This window comes from Salvelinus namaycush, chromosome 15 (genome assembly GCF_016432855.1).
Source record: "Salvelinus namaycush isolate Seneca chromosome 15, SaNama_1.0, whole genome shotgun sequence".
Classification (NCBI taxonomy): Eukaryota; Metazoa; Chordata; class Actinopteri; order Salmoniformes; family Salmonidae; genus Salvelinus; species Salvelinus namaycush.
This window is the reverse complement of record NC_052321.1, coordinates 6,543,770-6,563,114: the sequence shown is the minus strand read 5'-3', so window position 1 is coordinate 6,563,114 and position 19,345 is coordinate 6,543,770. Positions and strand designations below refer to the sequence as shown.

At 43.4% G+C, this 19,345-nt stretch overlaps 1 protein-coding gene across 1 annotated transcript; it reads right to left on the bottom strand.

The window, feature by feature from the left end:
• Positions 1 to 1,150: 1,150 nt before the first annotated feature.
• Positions 1,151 to 3,951, bottom strand: LOC120059809 (RNA pseudouridylate synthase domain-containing protein 2-like). The gene is made up of 3 exons (XM_039008860.1): positions 3,116 to 3,951; positions 2,544 to 2,840; positions 1,151 to 2,329 (listed from the first exon to the last, which is right to left on the bottom strand). Exons 1-3 carry the CDS (start codon positions 3,590 to 3,592, stop codon positions 1,532 to 1,534), a joined length of 1,572 nt encoding a protein of 523 aa, XP_038864788.1. The 5' UTR covers positions 3,593 to 3,951; the 3' UTR covers positions 1,151 to 1,531.
• Positions 3,952 to 19,345: the final 15,394 nt, after the last annotated feature.

Here is a 19,345-nt window from a genome sequence, read left to right as displayed (position 1 = left end):
GCTCTTTTGTTTGAACACAATGCGATTGGCTATGTATTCCACACCCACCATCAAAACAAGACATTTTATCATAACATGGTGATGGAAGTTACATCACTACAAGTAGATTAGAAATGGTGTGTAATGTCAAATACATTTTGTAAACCACTTCACTGTTAGAATGTACAACACTCATTGCTGTTGTACAAAGTCAATGCCAAGAAATGTAACATTAATTTGGTGACTTAAGACAACTCTGTGTGTATGAATTATTTAGGGGACCTGAACAGCACTGTTATACACTTACAGTAGGGAGCTGCAGATGTATATAGTGAGCCTTATCCTTTGATAATGAAAGAACGAAGGTCTTGTACATGAAACCAACTGATGTATTGGCAGGCCTGAATCTGACAAAGGTGATTTTATCAGCTTGGTGGCTCCTTCCATCATTAAACATCACTTGTAGATAACCAGCTTCACAGCACAGTTCAAAGAAATGTAGAATCAGCGTTATCTGTAGAGTAATACGATCTCTACTAAGGCTTGACTGGGTAATCTACAATTGTAGTTCTACATCCGCAGAGCAGCCTTCACTACATTTCACCACCTCCTGGAACATCAGATTAAATATATATATGTTTGCCTTGACAGAACACATGCAGTATATGGATCATGGTGTACAATGTGCAGCATGTGCCAAATTTTTGCAACAGTCGTTTTTCCATGAATAAAATGTAAATGTGTTTTATGTGAAAGGGATTATCCTTTACAATAGTGGCAAAATGGTTTCAGAGTTGTATTTTTGGTTCAAAATACAACCCAGAATAATGTATGTATTAAGGGTTTAATTATGGAAATGACTGCAAAAATTAAAGGGAAGAAATGACAAGAATTGTATAATGTGCCTACAAGCAGGGTTATTTTGAAGTTGTCTCATCCGAAAGGGTTTCCTTTTGACAACTGATTCAGTGATCATAAGTCTTGGATGAGCTTTTGAAATAACCTGCCTTAGAGAAAGGAATGATAGAACTTAACTTTAGGCTTCTGAGGAGCAGAGAAAACAGAAAGGTTGCAATGACTATTAAACTTGAGATAACACGGTACTTGTACTCATTTTCACATGGTGGAAAGTAAAAATAAAAAAAATAAACTAAAGTGTATTTTTCCTGCAGAATGGGTTGTTTTATTCAATGTCATGAAAATACAATTTCATTGTCAAACTTCATGAAAATGTTTATTTGGTTTTCAATTAGAAGGGCTGTTGAAAATAAATCCTAGATAAACATCTTCCTGGCTTAGAGTCCAATGGAAAATATATGGTCCGATGTAATATATCCCTTAACGTGAGTCAGAGGGAAATGAATTATATAATTTAAAAACAGAATTATTCATGATTTACAGAACCGTGAGCCATAGAACTAACAACCGAGCTTGGTTCACCAAGTGTCCAAAGACACTTCAACAAAACAACAATAGTGATATTTTGCATCCTATTGGGCACATCACATTGTACACTGCCTGCACTTCTGTTGTACAACATCACTACAGTGCCTTAGTCTTCAATCCAGTCATCCTTGGCCCAGTCAGGTAGGCGAGTTGAATATTCAAAGTCTGGTCCTTTATAGCGTAACGCATGGAGGTACATGATGAGCTCCTTCTCAGTGGGGTCCGGACGGACAATCTTACATTCGCTACACAGAGGGTCTTTCGTGTTTGTAGCAGCTAAGTGAGAAGATTCTGTGGACTTTGTTTGATCCCCATTTTCATCAGTTGGTCCGGGTACTGCACCGGGTAAGGCTGGACTGCTGTGGACCTGATTTGCACTCTGTTCTACGTCACTCAGTGTACAGTCACTTGAAACAGAATTGCAAACATGTGGCAACAGCTCTGGTTGAGGTGTCTGAGCATCTTTGCCACAGACGTCAGTACGCACATTGCTCACCTGCACCATTCCCTCATCTGGGATGTCTAGGAGATGAAGACTCTCCTTCAAGCGATGTTCCTCCAGAATCGCTTTGAGAAGCTCATCGTCGCTCATGCCCTTCAGGCCTCCCTTTGCCCTTTGGGGACCCCAAGCAGAGGAGCCATAGACAGGGTCGTTGAGGATGGGGTAGCCCAGGAACTGGAGGTGGACGCGAATCTGGTGAGTGCGGCCAGTGAGAGGGAGGCAACGCACTACACTGGAGTGGCCGTTCCAGCTGAGCCTTTGGAAGACTGTACGGCAATCCTTGCCTTTAGGATGCACTCTGCACAGTCCCACCTTGAAGGAGACCACCAGGATGGGCTCCTCACAGATGATCTCACCCTCTGGGAACTCCCCTTCCACTCGACAGACGTACTCCTTCTCCAGCTGTAAAAGATGACAGACTGTATCAGTCACTTATATCAAACTTTAACAAACTATATGTTTTGTTCCCTCTCAGAGCGAGATTATACTTGAGGCCCTATTTAATCCAAACTGATGACCAGATTTCTAGGATAAGTTAATAAAAAATAAATATTATTAGTAAACACAATGTCCCTTTTCGATTGATTAGTGCACACTGGACTAGAGGATGTCTTACCTGTCTGTCTCGCACCAACACATCCAGTTTCTGGGACACTTCCAAAGTCCGGGCGAAGAGCAGCACCCCAGATGTTAGGCGATCCAGTCGGTGCACAGTGTGAAGGCCACATATGCCCCGTTCCTTTCCCAGGATGAAAATGACCGTGTTGTGACGGAAGCGCCCACAAGGATGAACTGGCATTGAGGCTGGCTTGTCAACTACCAAAACCTCCCCATTATCTTCCAAAATCTCCAGTGGCCGTCCGACTACAGGCGGCTCATGGCGATGCACTGTATTCCTTAGGAAGTCATTGTTCTGAGGGGGGAAAAGACAAGTCTGACTATATTTATTATGCACAGAATGTTTTTCTTTTTTATGTAGGGACAAAGTTAGATAGATACAACAGTCTATATAATTCAAGCCAACACAATCAGTATCCATCTAATTCAAGCCAACATAATCAGTATCCATCTAATTCAAGCCAACATAATCAGTATCCATCTAATTCAAGCCAACATAATCAGTATCCATCTAATTCAAGCCAACATAATCATAGAAAGAGTCAGGGACGAGACAAAGATTTTACTCACCCTGAGTGTTACAGAGAGGTCATCCATTGGTGTTTCATTGAGTCGGATGCGTCCTAGTTTGGAAGCCATAACGTAGTACTCCAACGGCTCAGCTCGGAATTCACTGCTGAAAACATCGAGAAGACTTTTCCCAATCCAGCGTCCCTTGCAGTACGTTTTGAAGTCGAAGTAGTATGGGCGCACTTTGCGTAGACCTCCTTCAAAATAGTATGTTGTTTCATCAAAATGCTCTTTGCTGAAGCTTACCCCGGGGTTGCGTTTTTGAGGGGGAGGAATGTATCTCTCTCCTGTACGGAGTTGTTTCTTCCCACCCCCTCGTCGTCTCTTTCCACGACTACTTTTCTCTGGGTCTACCTTCTCTTCGCTCTTACGTTTACAAGTTTCTTTCAACTCGTCTGTGGTAGAATTGACTGAAGTGTTTGAGGTATTTACCGCCGACACCGTCGTCATTTCTGTCGACTCCATTGTATGCGACATTACTGTAAAATGGTTTTGATGCAAACGTGGGCCAGATGACAACTCATTTACTGAGTTGTAAAGTGTATGTTTTTTTGTCACTTTACAAATTAAATCGCTATAATTTGTGACGTTTGTCAATTGCGCATTCCAAGGTCTAGCACGTGATAGTGTTCTGTTATTAAGCGTTATTTCGCGTTAGTTAAAGATTTGGAGAACATAGAAAATGTTCTTGACACAACGTACCATCAAATTTAAGAAAGAGTATCGTTTTCTCTAGGGAGTTCGGTAAAACCACTGTTTGTCGGTTAAAGGTAAATAAAATAACATGTAATATGTGTCCAAACTACTCACATGTATCTCCCGGAAGCAGCCATGAAAGTATGGGTCTCCCTTCCAAATGACTACGGGCACTCGTCGATGACGCCACTGTATGTTAGTAGTCCGTTTCAAAGCCTTATCAAATATCCTCCTCCTCCTGACACTGAATATTGCTTCACACCTAATGCTTCACACATACAACATAATAAAATCATAGACCTAAATAAATAGCATTTATGATCTCTTATACAGGCAATGGTTAAATTGATAGAAGCAAAGTGTATAAAAAAAGCCCAAAGCCAAACAATCCCATCTCTCTCAAATAAAACAACATTATTTCCCATACATTTACACACAAACAAGCGTTTTCATTACAATATTTATATTAATAAATTATGACATTACTGTATAATCATTTCAGTATTAAAAAAATAAAGACTAAACTGCATCTATTCTCATCGTTATGTAAAAAGGGTTGTTTTTCTGTTGCCGATACAGACTAATTGTAATCATTTATAGGTTAGACTATGTTTACTTGCATTCACATCAGACATTGTAAAAAATTAATGTTCACTTTTATCAAGACAACTTCCTGTTGGTTGGTGAAGTACGATCACTCAATTTGTATGAGGGTTGTCATATCCCTTTCATTTTTGTAAAATTAAATACATGAATAAGCCGACCTTTCAGCTAGACATCTGTGAGGAACAAACAGTGGGTCGATGTTTTGAATGCATGTACAAAACGGGAGCACTTAAATGAACGATTTTAGCAATCACAGACAGAGTCATTAATCCAAAAGCCCTTGGCAAACCTCTTCAACCCTCTGGGATAATGTTCATCTGTTGCCCAGTTTTAGTCAATAAGCAAATGGGAAGTGTTGCTAGGCAGCAGACAGACGGAGATCTAAAAACTCAATAGCTGCTGCACCAGCACCACCTCCTGCAAGGGCAACCACACAGCACCACCTCCTGCAAGGGCAACCACACCACACAGCACCACCTCCTGCAAGGGCAACCACACCACACAGCACCACCTCCTGCAAGAGCAACCACACCACACAGCACCACCACCTGCAAGGGCAACCACACCACACAGCACCATCTCCTGCAAGGGCAAACACACCACACAGCACCACCTCCTGCAAGGGCAACCACACCACCTCCTGCAAGGGCAACCACACCACACAGCACCACCTCCTGCAAGGGCAACCACACCACACAGCACAACCTCCTGCAAGGGCAACCACAGCACATGGAAGTCACCTCCTGCAAGGGCAACCACACCACACGGAAGTCACCTCCTGCAAGGGCAACCACACCACACGGAAGTCACATCCTGCAAGGGCAACAACACCACACGGAAGTCACATCCTGCAAGGGCAACCACATGGAAGTCACCTCCTGCAAGGGCAACCACACCACACGGAAGTCACCTCCTGCAAGGGCAACCACACCACACGGAAGTCACCTCCTGCAAGGGCAACCACACCACACGGAAGTCACCTCCTGCAAGGGCAACCACACCACACGGAAGTCACCTCCTGCAAGGGCAACCACACCACACGGAAGTCACCTCCTGCAAGGGCAACCACACGGAAGTCACCTCCTGCAAGGGCAACCACACCACACGGAAGTCACCTCCTGCAAGGGCAACCACACGGAAGTCACCTCCTGCAAGGGCAACCACACCACACGGAAGTCACCTCCTGCAAGGGCAACCACACCACACAGAAGTCACCTCCTGCAAGGGCAACCACACCACACGGAAGTCACCTCCTGCAAGGGCAACCTCACCACACGGAAGGTACCTCCTGCAAGGGCAACCACACCACACGGAAGTCACCTCCTGCAAGGGCAACCACACCACACGGAAGTCACCTCCTGCATGGGCAACCACACCACACGGAAGTCACCTCCTGCAAGGGCAACCACACCACACAGCACCACCTCCTGCAAGGGCAACCACACCACACGGAAGTCACCTCCTGCAAGGGCAACCACACCACACGGAAGTCACCTCCTGCAAGGGCAACCACACGGAAGTCACCTCCTGCAAGGGAAACCACACCACACGGAAGTCAACTCCTGCAAGGGCAACCACACCACACGGAAGTCCCTTCCTGCAAGGGCAACCACACGGAAGCCACCTCCTGCAAGGGCAACCACACCACACGGAAGTCACCTCCTGCAAGGGCAACCACACCACACGGAAGTCACCTACTGCAAGGGCAACCACACCACACGGAAGTCACCTCCTGCAAGGGCAACCACACCACACGGAAGTCACCTACTGCAAGGGCAACCACACCACACGGAAGTCACCTACTGCAAGGGCAACCACACCACATGGAAGTCACCTCCTGCAAGGGCAACCACACCACAAGGAAGTCACCTCCTGCAAGGGCAACCACACCACACGGAAGTCACCTCCTGCAAGGGCAACCACACCACACGGAAGTCACCTCCTGCAAGGGCAACCACACGGAAGTCACCTCCTGCAAGGGCAACCACACCACACGGAAGTCACCTCCTGCAAGGGCAACCACACCACATGGAAGTCACCTCCTGCAAGGGCAACCACACCACAAGGAAGTCACCTCCTGCAAGGGCAACCACACCACACGGAAGTCACCTCCTGCAAGGGCAACCACACCACACGGAAGTCACCTCCTGCAAGGGCAACCACACCACACGGAAGTCACCTCCTGCAAGGGCAACCACACCACAAGGAAGTCACCTCCTGCAAGGGCAACCACACCACACGGAAGTCACCTCCTGCAAGGGCAACCACACCACACGGAAGTCATCTCCTTCAAGGGCAACCACACCACACGGAAGTCAGAGCTCACCTCTGGAAAGAAAAACACAGAACAGCATCTCTCAAGAGATCAACTCTAGATGTGGGATGATGAATAAAGGCAAAGTCAGGCGGTGACGAAACTGACATTAGTTAAGGTTTAAGATTTTCATGACCTGCCCATTTATCTGCTTTACACTGTATACTATATATAAATTTTATGTAGCTAGTGTATACATACCCTTTATATAGTGAATACATACCCTTTATGTGGTGAATACATACTCTTTATATAGTGAATACATACCCTTTATATAGTGTATACATAACTGGCCAATGGTGTCGCTTGTCAGTCAAGGGAACATAAATCGCCCCCATAAAGTCTTTCAGACCAACAGGCAACTCCAGTCTCCCACCAGGCTCCAACTGATCCAAGAGCTGCAGCATTAGAGCACATGTTGAGTGTAGATTACTGTATAAATGATGAGCATGCTAGCAATATTGGTTATTGAAGGAATTACAAATGCTTTTCTTCAGTATGGAAAATGCACTAATTTACTTTCCTTCTTTTGTAAAAAGACAAAGTTGTAAGACAATAGGTCGTCACCAATAAAACATCACAATAAGGTGCAGAACATTCGATTTGCCTGCTGGGAGGCAAGGAGACCCCCCGACAACTGTGTGCCGTTTTCAAGGGATTGTTTAATAAATGTTTACTATTTGGTTGGAATACTGTCGCCTCTTGAAGAGCATAGTGAGAAGTAAACATTTCTGATGATTAGATGCAAAACAATTAGCTCTATCATCAGAGTTCAAATCAAAATAAAATAACTTTATTTGTCACATGCGCCGAATACAACAAGTGTAGACCTTACCGTGAAATGCTGAATACAACAAGTGTCACGTCCTGACCATAGTTCTTATGTGTTTTGCTTGTTTAGTGTTGGTCAGGACGTGAGCTGGTTGGGAATTCTATGTTGTGTGTCTAGTTTGTCTGTTTCTGTGTCCAGCCTAATATGGTTCTCAATCAGAGACAGATGTCAATCGTTGTCCCTGATTGAGAATCATATATAGGTGGCTTGTTTTGTATTGGGGATTGTGGGTGGTTGTTTCCTGTCTCTGTGTTTGTGTTCTGCACCAGATAGGACTGTTTCGGTTTGCCACACTTTGTTATTTTTTGTTCGTTGTAAGTGTTCACTGTTTTTTGTTTAATTAAACATGTTGAGCACTGGCTACGCTGCGTGTTGGTTAGTGAAGAGAGGGAAGGCTGCCGTGACAACAAGTGTAGACCTTACCGTGAAATGCTGAATACAACAAGTGTAGACCTTACCGTGAAATGCTGAATACAACAAGTGTAGACCTTACCGTGAAATGCTGAATACAACAGGTGTAGACCTTACCGTGAAATGCTGAATACAACAGGTGTAGACCTTACCGTGAAATGCTGAATACAACAGGTGTAGACCTTACCGTGAAATGGTTACTTACAAGCCCTTAACCAACATTGTAGTTCAAGAAGAGCTAAGGAAATATTTACCAAATAAACTACAGTTAAAAAAAATCTTGAAAAGTAACACATGAACATAGCAATAACGAGGCTATATACAGGGGGTACCGGTACCGAGTCAGTGTGCAGGGGTACAGGTTAGTTGAGGTAATTTGTACATGTAGGTAGGGGTGAAGTGACTATGCATCGAATATGCATAGAGTTAGAGTGCCTTGCAAAAGTATTCTTCCCCCTTTGGTATTTTTTCCTATTTTGTTGCATTACAACCTGTAATTTAACCCTCCTGTTGTGTTCGTTTCCTGTTAATTAATTCTGTGTTCCCGGTCCAAAATGACCACCCCATTATAGCTGATTATAAATCCATAATAATACATATATTATCACCTAATGTTGTGGTACATCTTTTTATCAACTTCAAGTTCTTGTGAACATTACAAGTTTTGAACTTCTATTTGCTATTTATGGCCTGTAGGCCTCATTGACCTGAGCTCATACAACTTCTTACTTGAGTAAAAAAAAGCATAATGTATGGATTATTTTGACTATAACAAATACTCAGATTAAACATATTGTGCTATTTATCACAAACTACTTTGTGTCAAAGTTTAACCAGGACTCTATCCTCCTCACCAGTGTCGTGATCAAAGATATGATCATATTAAGATCATATGAGATATGAGAGCCTCACATACAGTATATTGTTTGGTCATTGTGCTGCCACAGAATGAATTGTGAGCAAGGCCTCAAAAAAGCTTTACATACCAGAGCTGCTAGAAAAGTTCTATATATTATTGAAACAATGTTGCGATTGTTTGTGAGAGTGACAACAGGTGTGGTTCCTGTGGGGGAAAGATACTATTGAGGAAAGGTTCTCAGACCTCAATCTAATTGAGAATCTGTGGTATGACTTAAAGATTGCTGTACACCAGCGGAACCTATCCAACTTGAAGGAGCTGGAGCAGTTTTGCCTTGAAGAATGGGCAAAAATCACAGTGGCTAGATGTGCCAAGCTTATAGAGACATACCCAAGAGACTTGCAGCTGTAATTGCTGCCAAAGGTGGCTCTACAAAGCATTTACTTTGGAGGGGTGAATAGTTATGCACGCTCAAGTTTTCTGTTTTTTTGTCTTATTTCTTGTTTGTTTCACAATAAAAAATATTTTGCATCTTCAAAGTGGTAGGCATGTTGTGTAAATCAAATTATACAACACCCCCCCCCCCCAAAAAAAAATCCTTCCAGGTTGTGAGGCAACAAAATTGAAAAATGCCAAGGGGGTGAATACTTTTGCAAGACTCTATATATGCTATAGCAAGTAACTGCATGCTTTCATGTTCAGACAGTAGCCTAACCATGTAAGTTCAGATATGTGAAGTTAGCCTCAAGATATCTCTCAATATTGGCCATCATTATTTGTATATAAAATTAAGGTGAACTATACATGACAAGTAGTGGTTCAGGTTAATTTCCCCATCCTTTGTCTGCTCTGCCTGTCAAACAACAGAAGGGCGCATTTGCCGATGTAACGTTACTGTTAGCTGAAAATGTTTACTTTGTAAGCTACAGGTAGAAACTTTGAACAGTTGGCTGAACATTATGGTAAGTACTGTAGACCTAATGAACTGTATTCTCCAACCAACGTAGGCCTACCTAGCGAAGTTAGCTAACATTATCCCCTTTTCAACATTGTTTTTAAATGTTAATTATATCACGATTGCTGCTGACAGACATGAATAGGCTATATTCAAATCAAATTGTATTAGTCACATGCGCCGAATAAAACAGGTATAGACCTTACAGTGAGATGCTTACTTACAAGCCCCTAAGCAACAATGCAGTTTGAAAAAATATGGATATGAATAAGAAATAAAAATAACAAGTAATTAAAGCAGCAGTAAAATAACAATAGTGAGACTATATACAGGGGGGTACCGGTATAGAGTCAATGTGCGGGGGCACCGGATAGGTATGGTAATATGTACATGTAGGTAGAGTTATTAAAGGTACCATGTATAGATGGTAACAACAGAGAGTAGCACGTGTGTAAAAGAGGGGAAGAGGGGGGCAATGCAAATAGTCTAGGTAGCCATTTGATAAGATGTTCAGGAGTCTTATGGCTTGGGGGTAGAAGCTGTTTAGAAGTCTCTGGGTCCTAGACTTGGCGCTCCGGTACCGCTTGCCATGCGGTATCAGATAGAACAGTCTATGACTGGGTGGCTGGAGTCTTTGACCATGTTTAGGGCCTTCCTCTGACACCGCCTGGTATGGAGGTCCTGGATGGTAGGAAGCTTGGCCCCAGTGATGTACTGGGCCGTTCGCACTACCCTCTGTAGTGCCTTGCGGTCAGAGGCCAAGCAGTCGCCATACCAGGCAGTGATGCAACCAGTCAGGATGCTCTCGATGTTGCAACTGTAGAACATTTTGAGGATCTGAGGACCCATGCCAAATCTTTTCAGTCTCCTGAGGGGGAATAGGTTTTGTCGTGCTCTCTTCACGACTGTCATGGTGTGCTTGGGCCATGTTAGTTTGTTGGTGATGTGGACACCAAGGAAGTTGAAGCTCTCAACCTGCTCCACTGCAGCCTCGTCGATGAGAATGGGGGTGTGCTCGGTCCTCTTTTTCCTGTAGTCCACAATCATCTCCTTCATCTTGATCACGTTGAGGGAGAGGTTGTTGTCCTGACACCACACGGCCAGGTCTTTGACCTCCTCCCTAAAGGCCGTCTCGTCGTTGTCGGTGATCATCGGCAAACTTAATGATGGTGTTGGAGTCGTGCCTGGCCGTGCAGTCATGAGTGAACAGGGAGTACAGGAGGGGACTGAGCACGCACCCCTGAGGGTCCCCTGTGTTGTTGAGCAGCATGGCGGATGTGTTGTTTCCTACCCTTACCACCTGGGGGCGGCCCGTCAGGAATTGCCAGGATCCAGTTGCAGAGGGAGGTGTTTAGTGTCCTTAGCTTATTGATGAGCTTTGAGGACACTATGGTGTTGAACGCTGAGCTGTAGTCAATGAATAGCATTCTCACACAGGTGTTCCTTTAGTCCAGGTGGGAAAGGGCAGTGTGGAGTGCAATAGAGATTGCATCATCTGTGGATCTGTTGGGGCAGTATGCAAATTAGGGTGGGTCTAGGGTTTCTGGGATAATGGTGTTGATGTGATCCATGACCAGCCTTTCAAAGCACTTCATGGCTACAGACGTGAGTGCTACGGTTCGGTAGTCATTTAGGCAGGTTGCCTTAGTGTTCTTGGGCACAGGCACTATGGTGGTCAGCTTAAAACATGTTGGTGTTACAGACTCAGACAGCGAGAGGTTGAAAATGTCAGTGAAGACACTTGCTAGTTGGTCAGCACATGCTCGCAGTACACGTCCTGTTAATCCGTCTGGCCCTGCGGCCTTGTGAATGTTGACCTGTTTAAAAGTCTTACTCACATCGGCTGCGGAGAGCGTGATTACACAGTCTTCCGGTACAGCTGGTGCTCTCATGCCTTTTTCAGTGTTATTTGCCTTGAAGCGAGCATAGAAGCTAAACACCTTCTTCGCCCACTTTGAGGATAACACAGTGCCAGCGACGTGGCTCGTTCTCAAGGACTGTGGGCTCTCGTTCTCCATGGCCGACGTGAGTAAGACATTTATGTGTGTTAACCCTTGCAAGGCTGCCGACCCAGAGGGCATCCCTAGCTGCATCCTCAGAGCATGCGCAGACCAGCTGTCTGTAGTGTTAACGGACATATTATTTACATTTTTATTTATTTCACCTTTATTTAACCAGGTATTCAATATTCAATCTCTCCCTATCCCATTCTGCTGTCCTCACTTGCTTCAAGATGTCTAACATTGTTCTTGTACCCAAGAAAGCAAAGGTAACTGAACTAAATGACTATCACCCCGAAGCAGTCATTTCTGTCATCATGAAGTGCTTTGAGAGGCTAGTTAAGGATCATATCACCTCTACCTCACCTGACACCCTAGACCCACTTCAATTTGCTTACTGCCCCAATAGATCCACAGACGATGCAATCGCCATCGAACTACACACTGCCCTATCCCATCTGGACAAGAGGAAAACTATGTAACAATGCTGTTCATTGAGAGTGGCTGACACTTGTATTTTCAATTTGTATTTATTATGGATCCCCATTAGCTGCTGCCAAGGCAGCAAAATTAAGGCAGTTTATACAATTTTTAAAACATTACTGTCACGTTCTGACCATAGTTCTTGTGTGTTTTGCTTGTTTTAGTGTTGGTCAGGACGTGAGCTGGGTGGGCATTCTATGTTGTGTGTCTAGTTTGTCTGTTTCTGTGTTTGGCCTAATATGGTTCCCAATCAGAGGCAGGTGTTTTGTGTTGTCTCTGATTGGGAATCATATATAGGTGGCTTGTTTTGTGTTGGGGTTTGTGGGTGGTTGTTTCCTGTCTTTGTGTTTTCTCTGCACCAGATAGGGCTGTATCGGTTTGCCACATTTGTTATTTTGTATTCGTTGTAAGTGTTCACTGTTTATCGTTTTATTAAACATGTTGAGCACTGGCTACGCTGCGTGTTGTTCCGATCCCTGTTACACCCGCTCTTCTCGTGAAGAGGAGGAAGGCTGCCGTTACAATTACAATACATTCACAGATTTCACAACACACTGCCCTCAGCACACCTACTCCACCACTACCACGTATCTATAGTACTAAATCCATGTGTATGTGTTTGTTTAGTGCGTATGTTATCATGTTTGTGTATGCATGTGTCTGTGCCTATGTTTGTGTTGATTCACAGTCCCCGCTGTTCCATAAGGTGTTTTTTGTCTGTTTTTTAAATCAAGTTTTACTGCTTGCATCAGTTACCTGATGTGGAATAGAGTTCCATGTATTCATGGCTCTATGTAGTACTGTGTGCCCCCCATAGTCTTTTCTGGACTTGGGGACTGTGAAGAGACCTCTGGTGACATGTCTTTTGGGGTATGCATGGGTGTCCGAGCTGTGTACCAGTAGTTCTAATAGACAGCTTGGTGCATTCAACATGTCAATACCTCTCATAAATATCAGTAGTGATGAAGTCAATCTCACCTCCACTTTGAGCCAGGAGACATTGACATGCATATTATTAATATTGGGATGGCAGGTAGCCTAGTGGTTAGAGTGTTGGACTAGTAACCGAAAGGTTGGAAGATCAAATCCCTGAGCCGACAAGGTAAAAATCTGTCGTTCTGCTCCTGAACAAGGCAGTTTACCCACTGTTCCTAGGCCGTTATTGAAAATAAGAATTTATTTTCTTAACTGACCTGCCTAGTTAAATAAAGGTTAAAAAAAAAAAAAACTCTCTGTGTACATCCAAGGGCCAGCCGTGCTGCCCTGTTCTGAGCCAATTGCAAATTTACTAAGTCCCTTTTTGTGGCACCTGACCACACGACTGAATAGTAGTCAAGGTGCGACAAAACTAGGGCCTGTAGGACCTGCCTTGTTGATAGTGTTGTTAAGAAGGCAGAGCAGCAATTTATTATGGACATACTTCTCCCTATCCTAGCTACTGTTGTATCAATATGTTTTGACCATGACAGTTTACAATCCAGGTATACTCCAAGCAGTTTAGTCATCTCAACTTGCTCAATTACCACTTAATTAATCACAAGATTTAGTTGACGTTTAGGGTTCAGTGAGTGGCTTGTTCCAAATACAATGCTTTTAGTTTTAGAAATATTTAGGGCTAACTTATTCCTTGCCACCCACTCTGAAACGAACTGCTACATTGAAAGTCAGCACCATCCACATTGTCCCAGAACAAAGCAAAGTAAACACAGCTCCTACAGCGCTGGAAACATTCAAAAGCAACCTCCATTTGAGACCGCCGAGCCAGCTAGGCTAGCTGGGCTTTCATATCTCTCCCCCTATACGGAATCTGTCAGGATCCCGGGACAGGCAGGATTCAAAATAAAGGTGTATAAAAACACTGTCAGCTTTTAAACCGAGGTCTCTAGTTCAGGTTCCAAGCTCATCATTAAGCTCGGGTCCTTGGGTCTGAACCACGCCCTGTGCAACTGGGTCCTGAACTTCCTGACGGGCCGCACCCAGGTGTTGAAGGTAGGAAACAACACCTCCACTTCGCTGATCCTCAACACAGGGGCCCCACAAGGGTGCGTGCTCAGTCCCCTCCTGTACTTCCTGTTCACCCATGACTGCGTGGCCACGCATGCCTCCAACTCAATCATCAAGTTTACAGATGACACAACAGTAGTAGGCCTGATTACCAACAATGACGAGACAGCCTCAGGAGGTGCGGGCCTTGGCGTACTGGTGCCAGGAAAATAACCTCTCCATCAACGTCAACAAAACAAAGAAGCTGATCGTGGACTTCAGGAAACAGCAGGGGGAGCACCTCCCTATCCACCGCAGTGAGAAGGTGGAAAGCTTCAAGTTCCTCGGCGTACATGTCACTGACAATCTGAAATGGTCCACCCACACAGACAGTGTGGTGAAGAAGGCGCAACAGGAGGCTGAAGAAATGTGGCTTGGCCCCTAAGACCCTCACACACTTTTACAGATGCACAATTGAGAGCATCCTGTCGGGCTATATAACCGCCTGGTACGGCAACTGCAACATCAGGAACATAATGGCAGAATCAGCAAAGGCCAGCAGCAGCGGGAGGAGGAGGTTCGGAACAGGTTGTTTTCTTCTGGTTAGGCTACCTTGATCTCTGGCTCCCTCTTGAGTCATTTGTGTGTCTAAATTATTTAATCACAGTATGCTTATAGCATCAGACAACCTCAGTAGACGACAGTTGATTTCATTAAAACACATAGGGTGTGTCTATATATGGAAAAATACATGACAAAAGTGCCCCCTTAAACTTATAAATATATAATGTAATTTGGAACGTGTGAAAAACTATTGTTGATATTGTCAACATACTGTACTTTCATGATAGGCTATATTGTTGTATGGGTGAAATTAAAAGTATTTTGTCATCTCTGCTTTGCCACGTTGAATAAAACATATTTTTTATAGCCTAACTATTGTCTTTCTTTTTACAGTTCAAACACATTTAGCATAGATAATGTAATTGTTGTAGTAGTCTTAAGCAAACCATCTTCAGTATCACAGTGGCACCTCCAATTGCCACTCAGACCTTCTGGGAGAAAAGTATCTGGCATTGAACTTTGGTAGTAGTAGTAGTTATATGTTTTAAGCTAAGGATCCCATCCTCTACTCCTTCCAGACATGTCACCACCTAGATTACAAAGTTTGCATTAAACAAGTGTCATGCCCTGGCCTTAGTATTCTTTGTTTTCTTTATTATTTTAGTTAGGTCAGGGTGTGACATGGGGGAATGTTTGTGTTTTGTCTCGTCTTGGGTGGTTATATGGTAAAGGGGGTGTTGGGTTTAGTGTATGGGGTTGTGTTTAGTGAATGTGTCTAGGTATGTCTATGGTTGCCTGAGTGGTTCTCAATCAGAGACAGCTGTCTTTCATTTGTCTCTGATTGGGAGCCATATTTAAGGCAGCCATAGGCATTATGCGTTTGTGGGTAATTGTCTATGTAGAACGTTTGTAGCTTTTGTATTGCACTTACGTTTGTAGCTTCACGGTTGTTTTGTTTAGTTTTGTGTTAAGCGTTCGTTTCGTGATTCACTCATCTCTAATAAAGAGAATGTATTTTTCACACGCTGCGCCTTGGTCCACTCATTATCCTCAAGACGATCGTGACAACAAGTTCATATCAGCACAAGGCATGTACAAAATCTAGTAGAATAATTAGCCTCATACATTGTCTACTGGTATTGTTTCTAAATTAAGAACATATAGCTGAACAATGTAAAGAATTTTAAGCTATTCTCTGACTCAGATGCACAATGTCAAGGGATGCATTGCAAATGCCGATAAGTCTAATGCCATCATACTGTGGGCCAGTGGTTCCCAACTCTGGTCCCCCAACATTACAGTTTTATTGTAGCCCCGGACAAAAACACATGATTCAACTTGTCAACTAATCATCAGGCCTTCAAAGAGTTGAATCAGATCAGTATATTTGTCCGGAGCTACAACAAAAATGTGTGCTGTGTTGGGTACTCAAGGACTGTAGTTGGGAACCGCTGCTGTAGGCCTATGGCTGCATTGGTGTTGCATGCCATTATCAGCTGCAAAATGGGTTCACATGGCTGATATCCTGAAAAAATGTAGACAATCAAATAAAACTAATTGGAGAGCTTATGAATGAACAAAATGGCTATTACTACTAAAGCACAATTTCAGGTGAACAAAACAAATGCAATACCAGAGGTGGCCAACATCACTCCACTGATCTACTGGGGGAGCAGACTTCCATTCCAGCCCAGCAATAGCACACTTGATTATTAACTAATTAGGTTTGATACATTGAATCAGGTGTGTTAGTGCAGGGCTGGAACAGAAGTTGTAATACGTTTATATATCTAACAGACTGACTCTGGTCTTCCAACATGGTGCCTGGTGCGGTTGCTAGGTGATTTGTGACAACTGCAAACCCTCTATAATAATAATCTGAAACCATAATGGCTATAATGATGTAATAATGCTCTGACATCATAATGCCCTTAATGGTGTAATAATTCTCTGTAATAACAATAAACGTTATGTTAGCTAGCCAGAAAACATTGCAAATGTAGCAAAAAGGGTTGGTTTAAAATACTACATGTAAAATACTACATGTAAGTAGTATTATAGTAAGCTACAGATGTAAAACTAATATGAGTAGTAAAGCTTTTCCCAATTATGGAAATGTACCTTGGTACTAGCCACCATTGATCTTCAAAATTTAATTTGGGTTGCGCAATGACGGAAATGGAACTGGATGTCGAGTTTGAAACAAGAAGCGTGTCGAGTAAGGTTGGAGAAGATGAATGGAAAACAGTCGAAGACTGGAACAAAATAGAAATTGTCTAAAATTGAAGAATATGATAAGTGTAATGCAGACAAGTATTAGTTTTCCGGCTGGGATGTGTTTTTTGGATAAGGATGAATATCTGGGAGATCGGTATGACGTCTTGGTGCTTTCAAGACAACTCTGAAAAAAATTTGTCAAATCATGATGCCAGTGATCCTCAGGTTGTAATGTCAGAGCTCCAGAAAGACGTCTGAGTTTCCGACTTGGAATTCCCAGGTGGATGACCGTTCAAAAACAATTTCCCAGTCGAAGCTTGTTTTTTTCCGCAGAGTGGGCTGCATGGGCTGCATGGGCTGCGTCTCAATCCACCGCATCTGCCGATGTCGGCCTTCCGCTTCAGCAGTGGAAGGGGTCTTCACTAGTTATCACGCCCACCAAGTCATAATTATGGCTTACCCCCCAACCGCCTCCCTCCCATTTATACAATTGACCGTCTTAAAATCTGATTAAAAACCTAGACCTAACCTTAACCACACTGCTAACCTTATGCCTAACCTTAAATTAAGACCAAAAAGCTAAATAATTGTGTTCATGAATTTTTACAATATAGCCAATTTTGCCTGGGGCCTCCAAATCACAAAGTCCGACCCTGGTCTCGAGGAAGGTGAAACAGGTGCTGAGAAATGTGGAGTCAATTCAAGCGACTAGGAGCGGGATTGTTCTTATTAATTGTATTTCTGAGGAAGAGAGTGCATTGGGAATCTCAACTTTGGAGCAGGGCGCCTGATAGGGGAGTCATGTGCGGGGTGTCGATGGAAGTTGAGTTTAAATTCCTAAGGAAAAGAGTCCCAGGTGTGGTTAGTACCCATCACCTGACCAGAATGGAAAAAGGGAAGAACGTCCGTTGGTTCTTTTTTTTTATACAAAGAACACCTCCCTATGCATTTAAAGATATATAAGGTACCACAGGAGGGGTATATAAGGTAAAACAGGAGGGGTATATAAGGTACTACAGGAGGGGTATATAAGGTAAAACAGGAGGGGTATATGACGTACCACAGGAGGGGTATATAAGGTAAAACAGGAGGGGTATATAAGGTAAAACAGGAGGGGTATATAAGGTAAAACAGGAGGGGTATATGACGTACCACAAGAGGGGTATATAAGGTAAAACATGAGGGGTATATGAAGTACCACAGGAGGGGTATATAAGGTAAAACAGGAGAGGTATATCAAGTACCACAGGAGGGGTATATAAGGTAAAACAGGAGGGGTATATAAGGTACTACAGGAGGGATTTATAAGGTACCACAGGAGGGATTTATAAGGTACCACAGGAGATTGGTGGCGGAATTGGTGGAAGGGTATCAAATACACATTAAACACATGGTTTCCATTCCATTCAACATTATTATGAGCCGTCCTCCCCTCAGCAGACTCCGCTGTAAGGTACGGAGTAACACCATTCGTCCCCAAAATGCTACAATGTAAAAAGTGTAAAACATTGGCCATGTTGCAAATGTGTGCAGACGAAAGATGTATACTGAAGATTGGAGTGAAGAAGGTCAGTGCTGCAATTGTGGAGTAAAGGATCATGATCCAAAGTTCTTGAAATGCCCTGTAAGGGTGAAGGAAGTCAAGGTGGTGAAAGTCAGGACGTTCTATCGGATCTCCTATATGGAGGCAAAAGGATGATGTGCCGCCCTCTCAGGCTCCTTGGAGGTTTTGTTTAATTTTTGCGATCTTTTTGTTTTCATCCCGCACAGTAGGTGGCGGCAATTCACCTTTTGGTGTGTAGTCTGCCAATAAAGCTTGAAGGAGAAAAATAAGAATAAGAAGAAGAAGAAGAAGATGGAAAAAGAAGAAGATGATGATAATTTCATTTGGCATCAGCTGTAGCAAAGATATTAGAGAAAATGCCAGACAAACCTAACTACACTGATAACCTTATTTTTGCGATCTTTTTGTTTTCATCCCGCACTTCTTCTTCATCCCGTATGTTGCGGTAATTCACCTTTTGGGGTGTAGTCTGCCAATAAACCTTGAAGGAGAAGAAGAACATAAAGAAGATAAAGATGATGATGATGATGATTTCATTTGGCCTCAGCTGTAGCAGAAATATTAGAGAAATGTATCTCTGGCTGTAGGACGGTCAAACCTAAACCTAACCACACTGCTAACCTTATGCCTAAACCTAACCATGAATTAAGACCAAAAAGCTTTTTTTTAACGATTTAACCTATTTTGATTTTGTGGCTGTAGTAACTAGAGACAACCATGTAGGACCCAGCTGTAGGACACACTTC

Bases quoted from the DNA above. Each gene is read 5' to 3' on its own strand.
- LOC120059809 (XM_039008860.1), bottom strand. From the start codon at position 3,592: ATGTCGCATACAATGGAGTCGACAGAAATGACGACGGTGTCGGCGGTA. The intron at 2,841-3,115 runs GTGAGTAAAATC...TTCCCCCCTCAG, and splicing joins ACCTCTCTGTAACACTCAGG to AACAATGACTTCCTAAGGAA. The intron at 2,330-2,543 runs GTAAGACATCCT...CATCTTTTACAG, and splicing joins TGTTGGTGCGAGACAGACAG to CTGGAGAAGGAGTACGTCTG.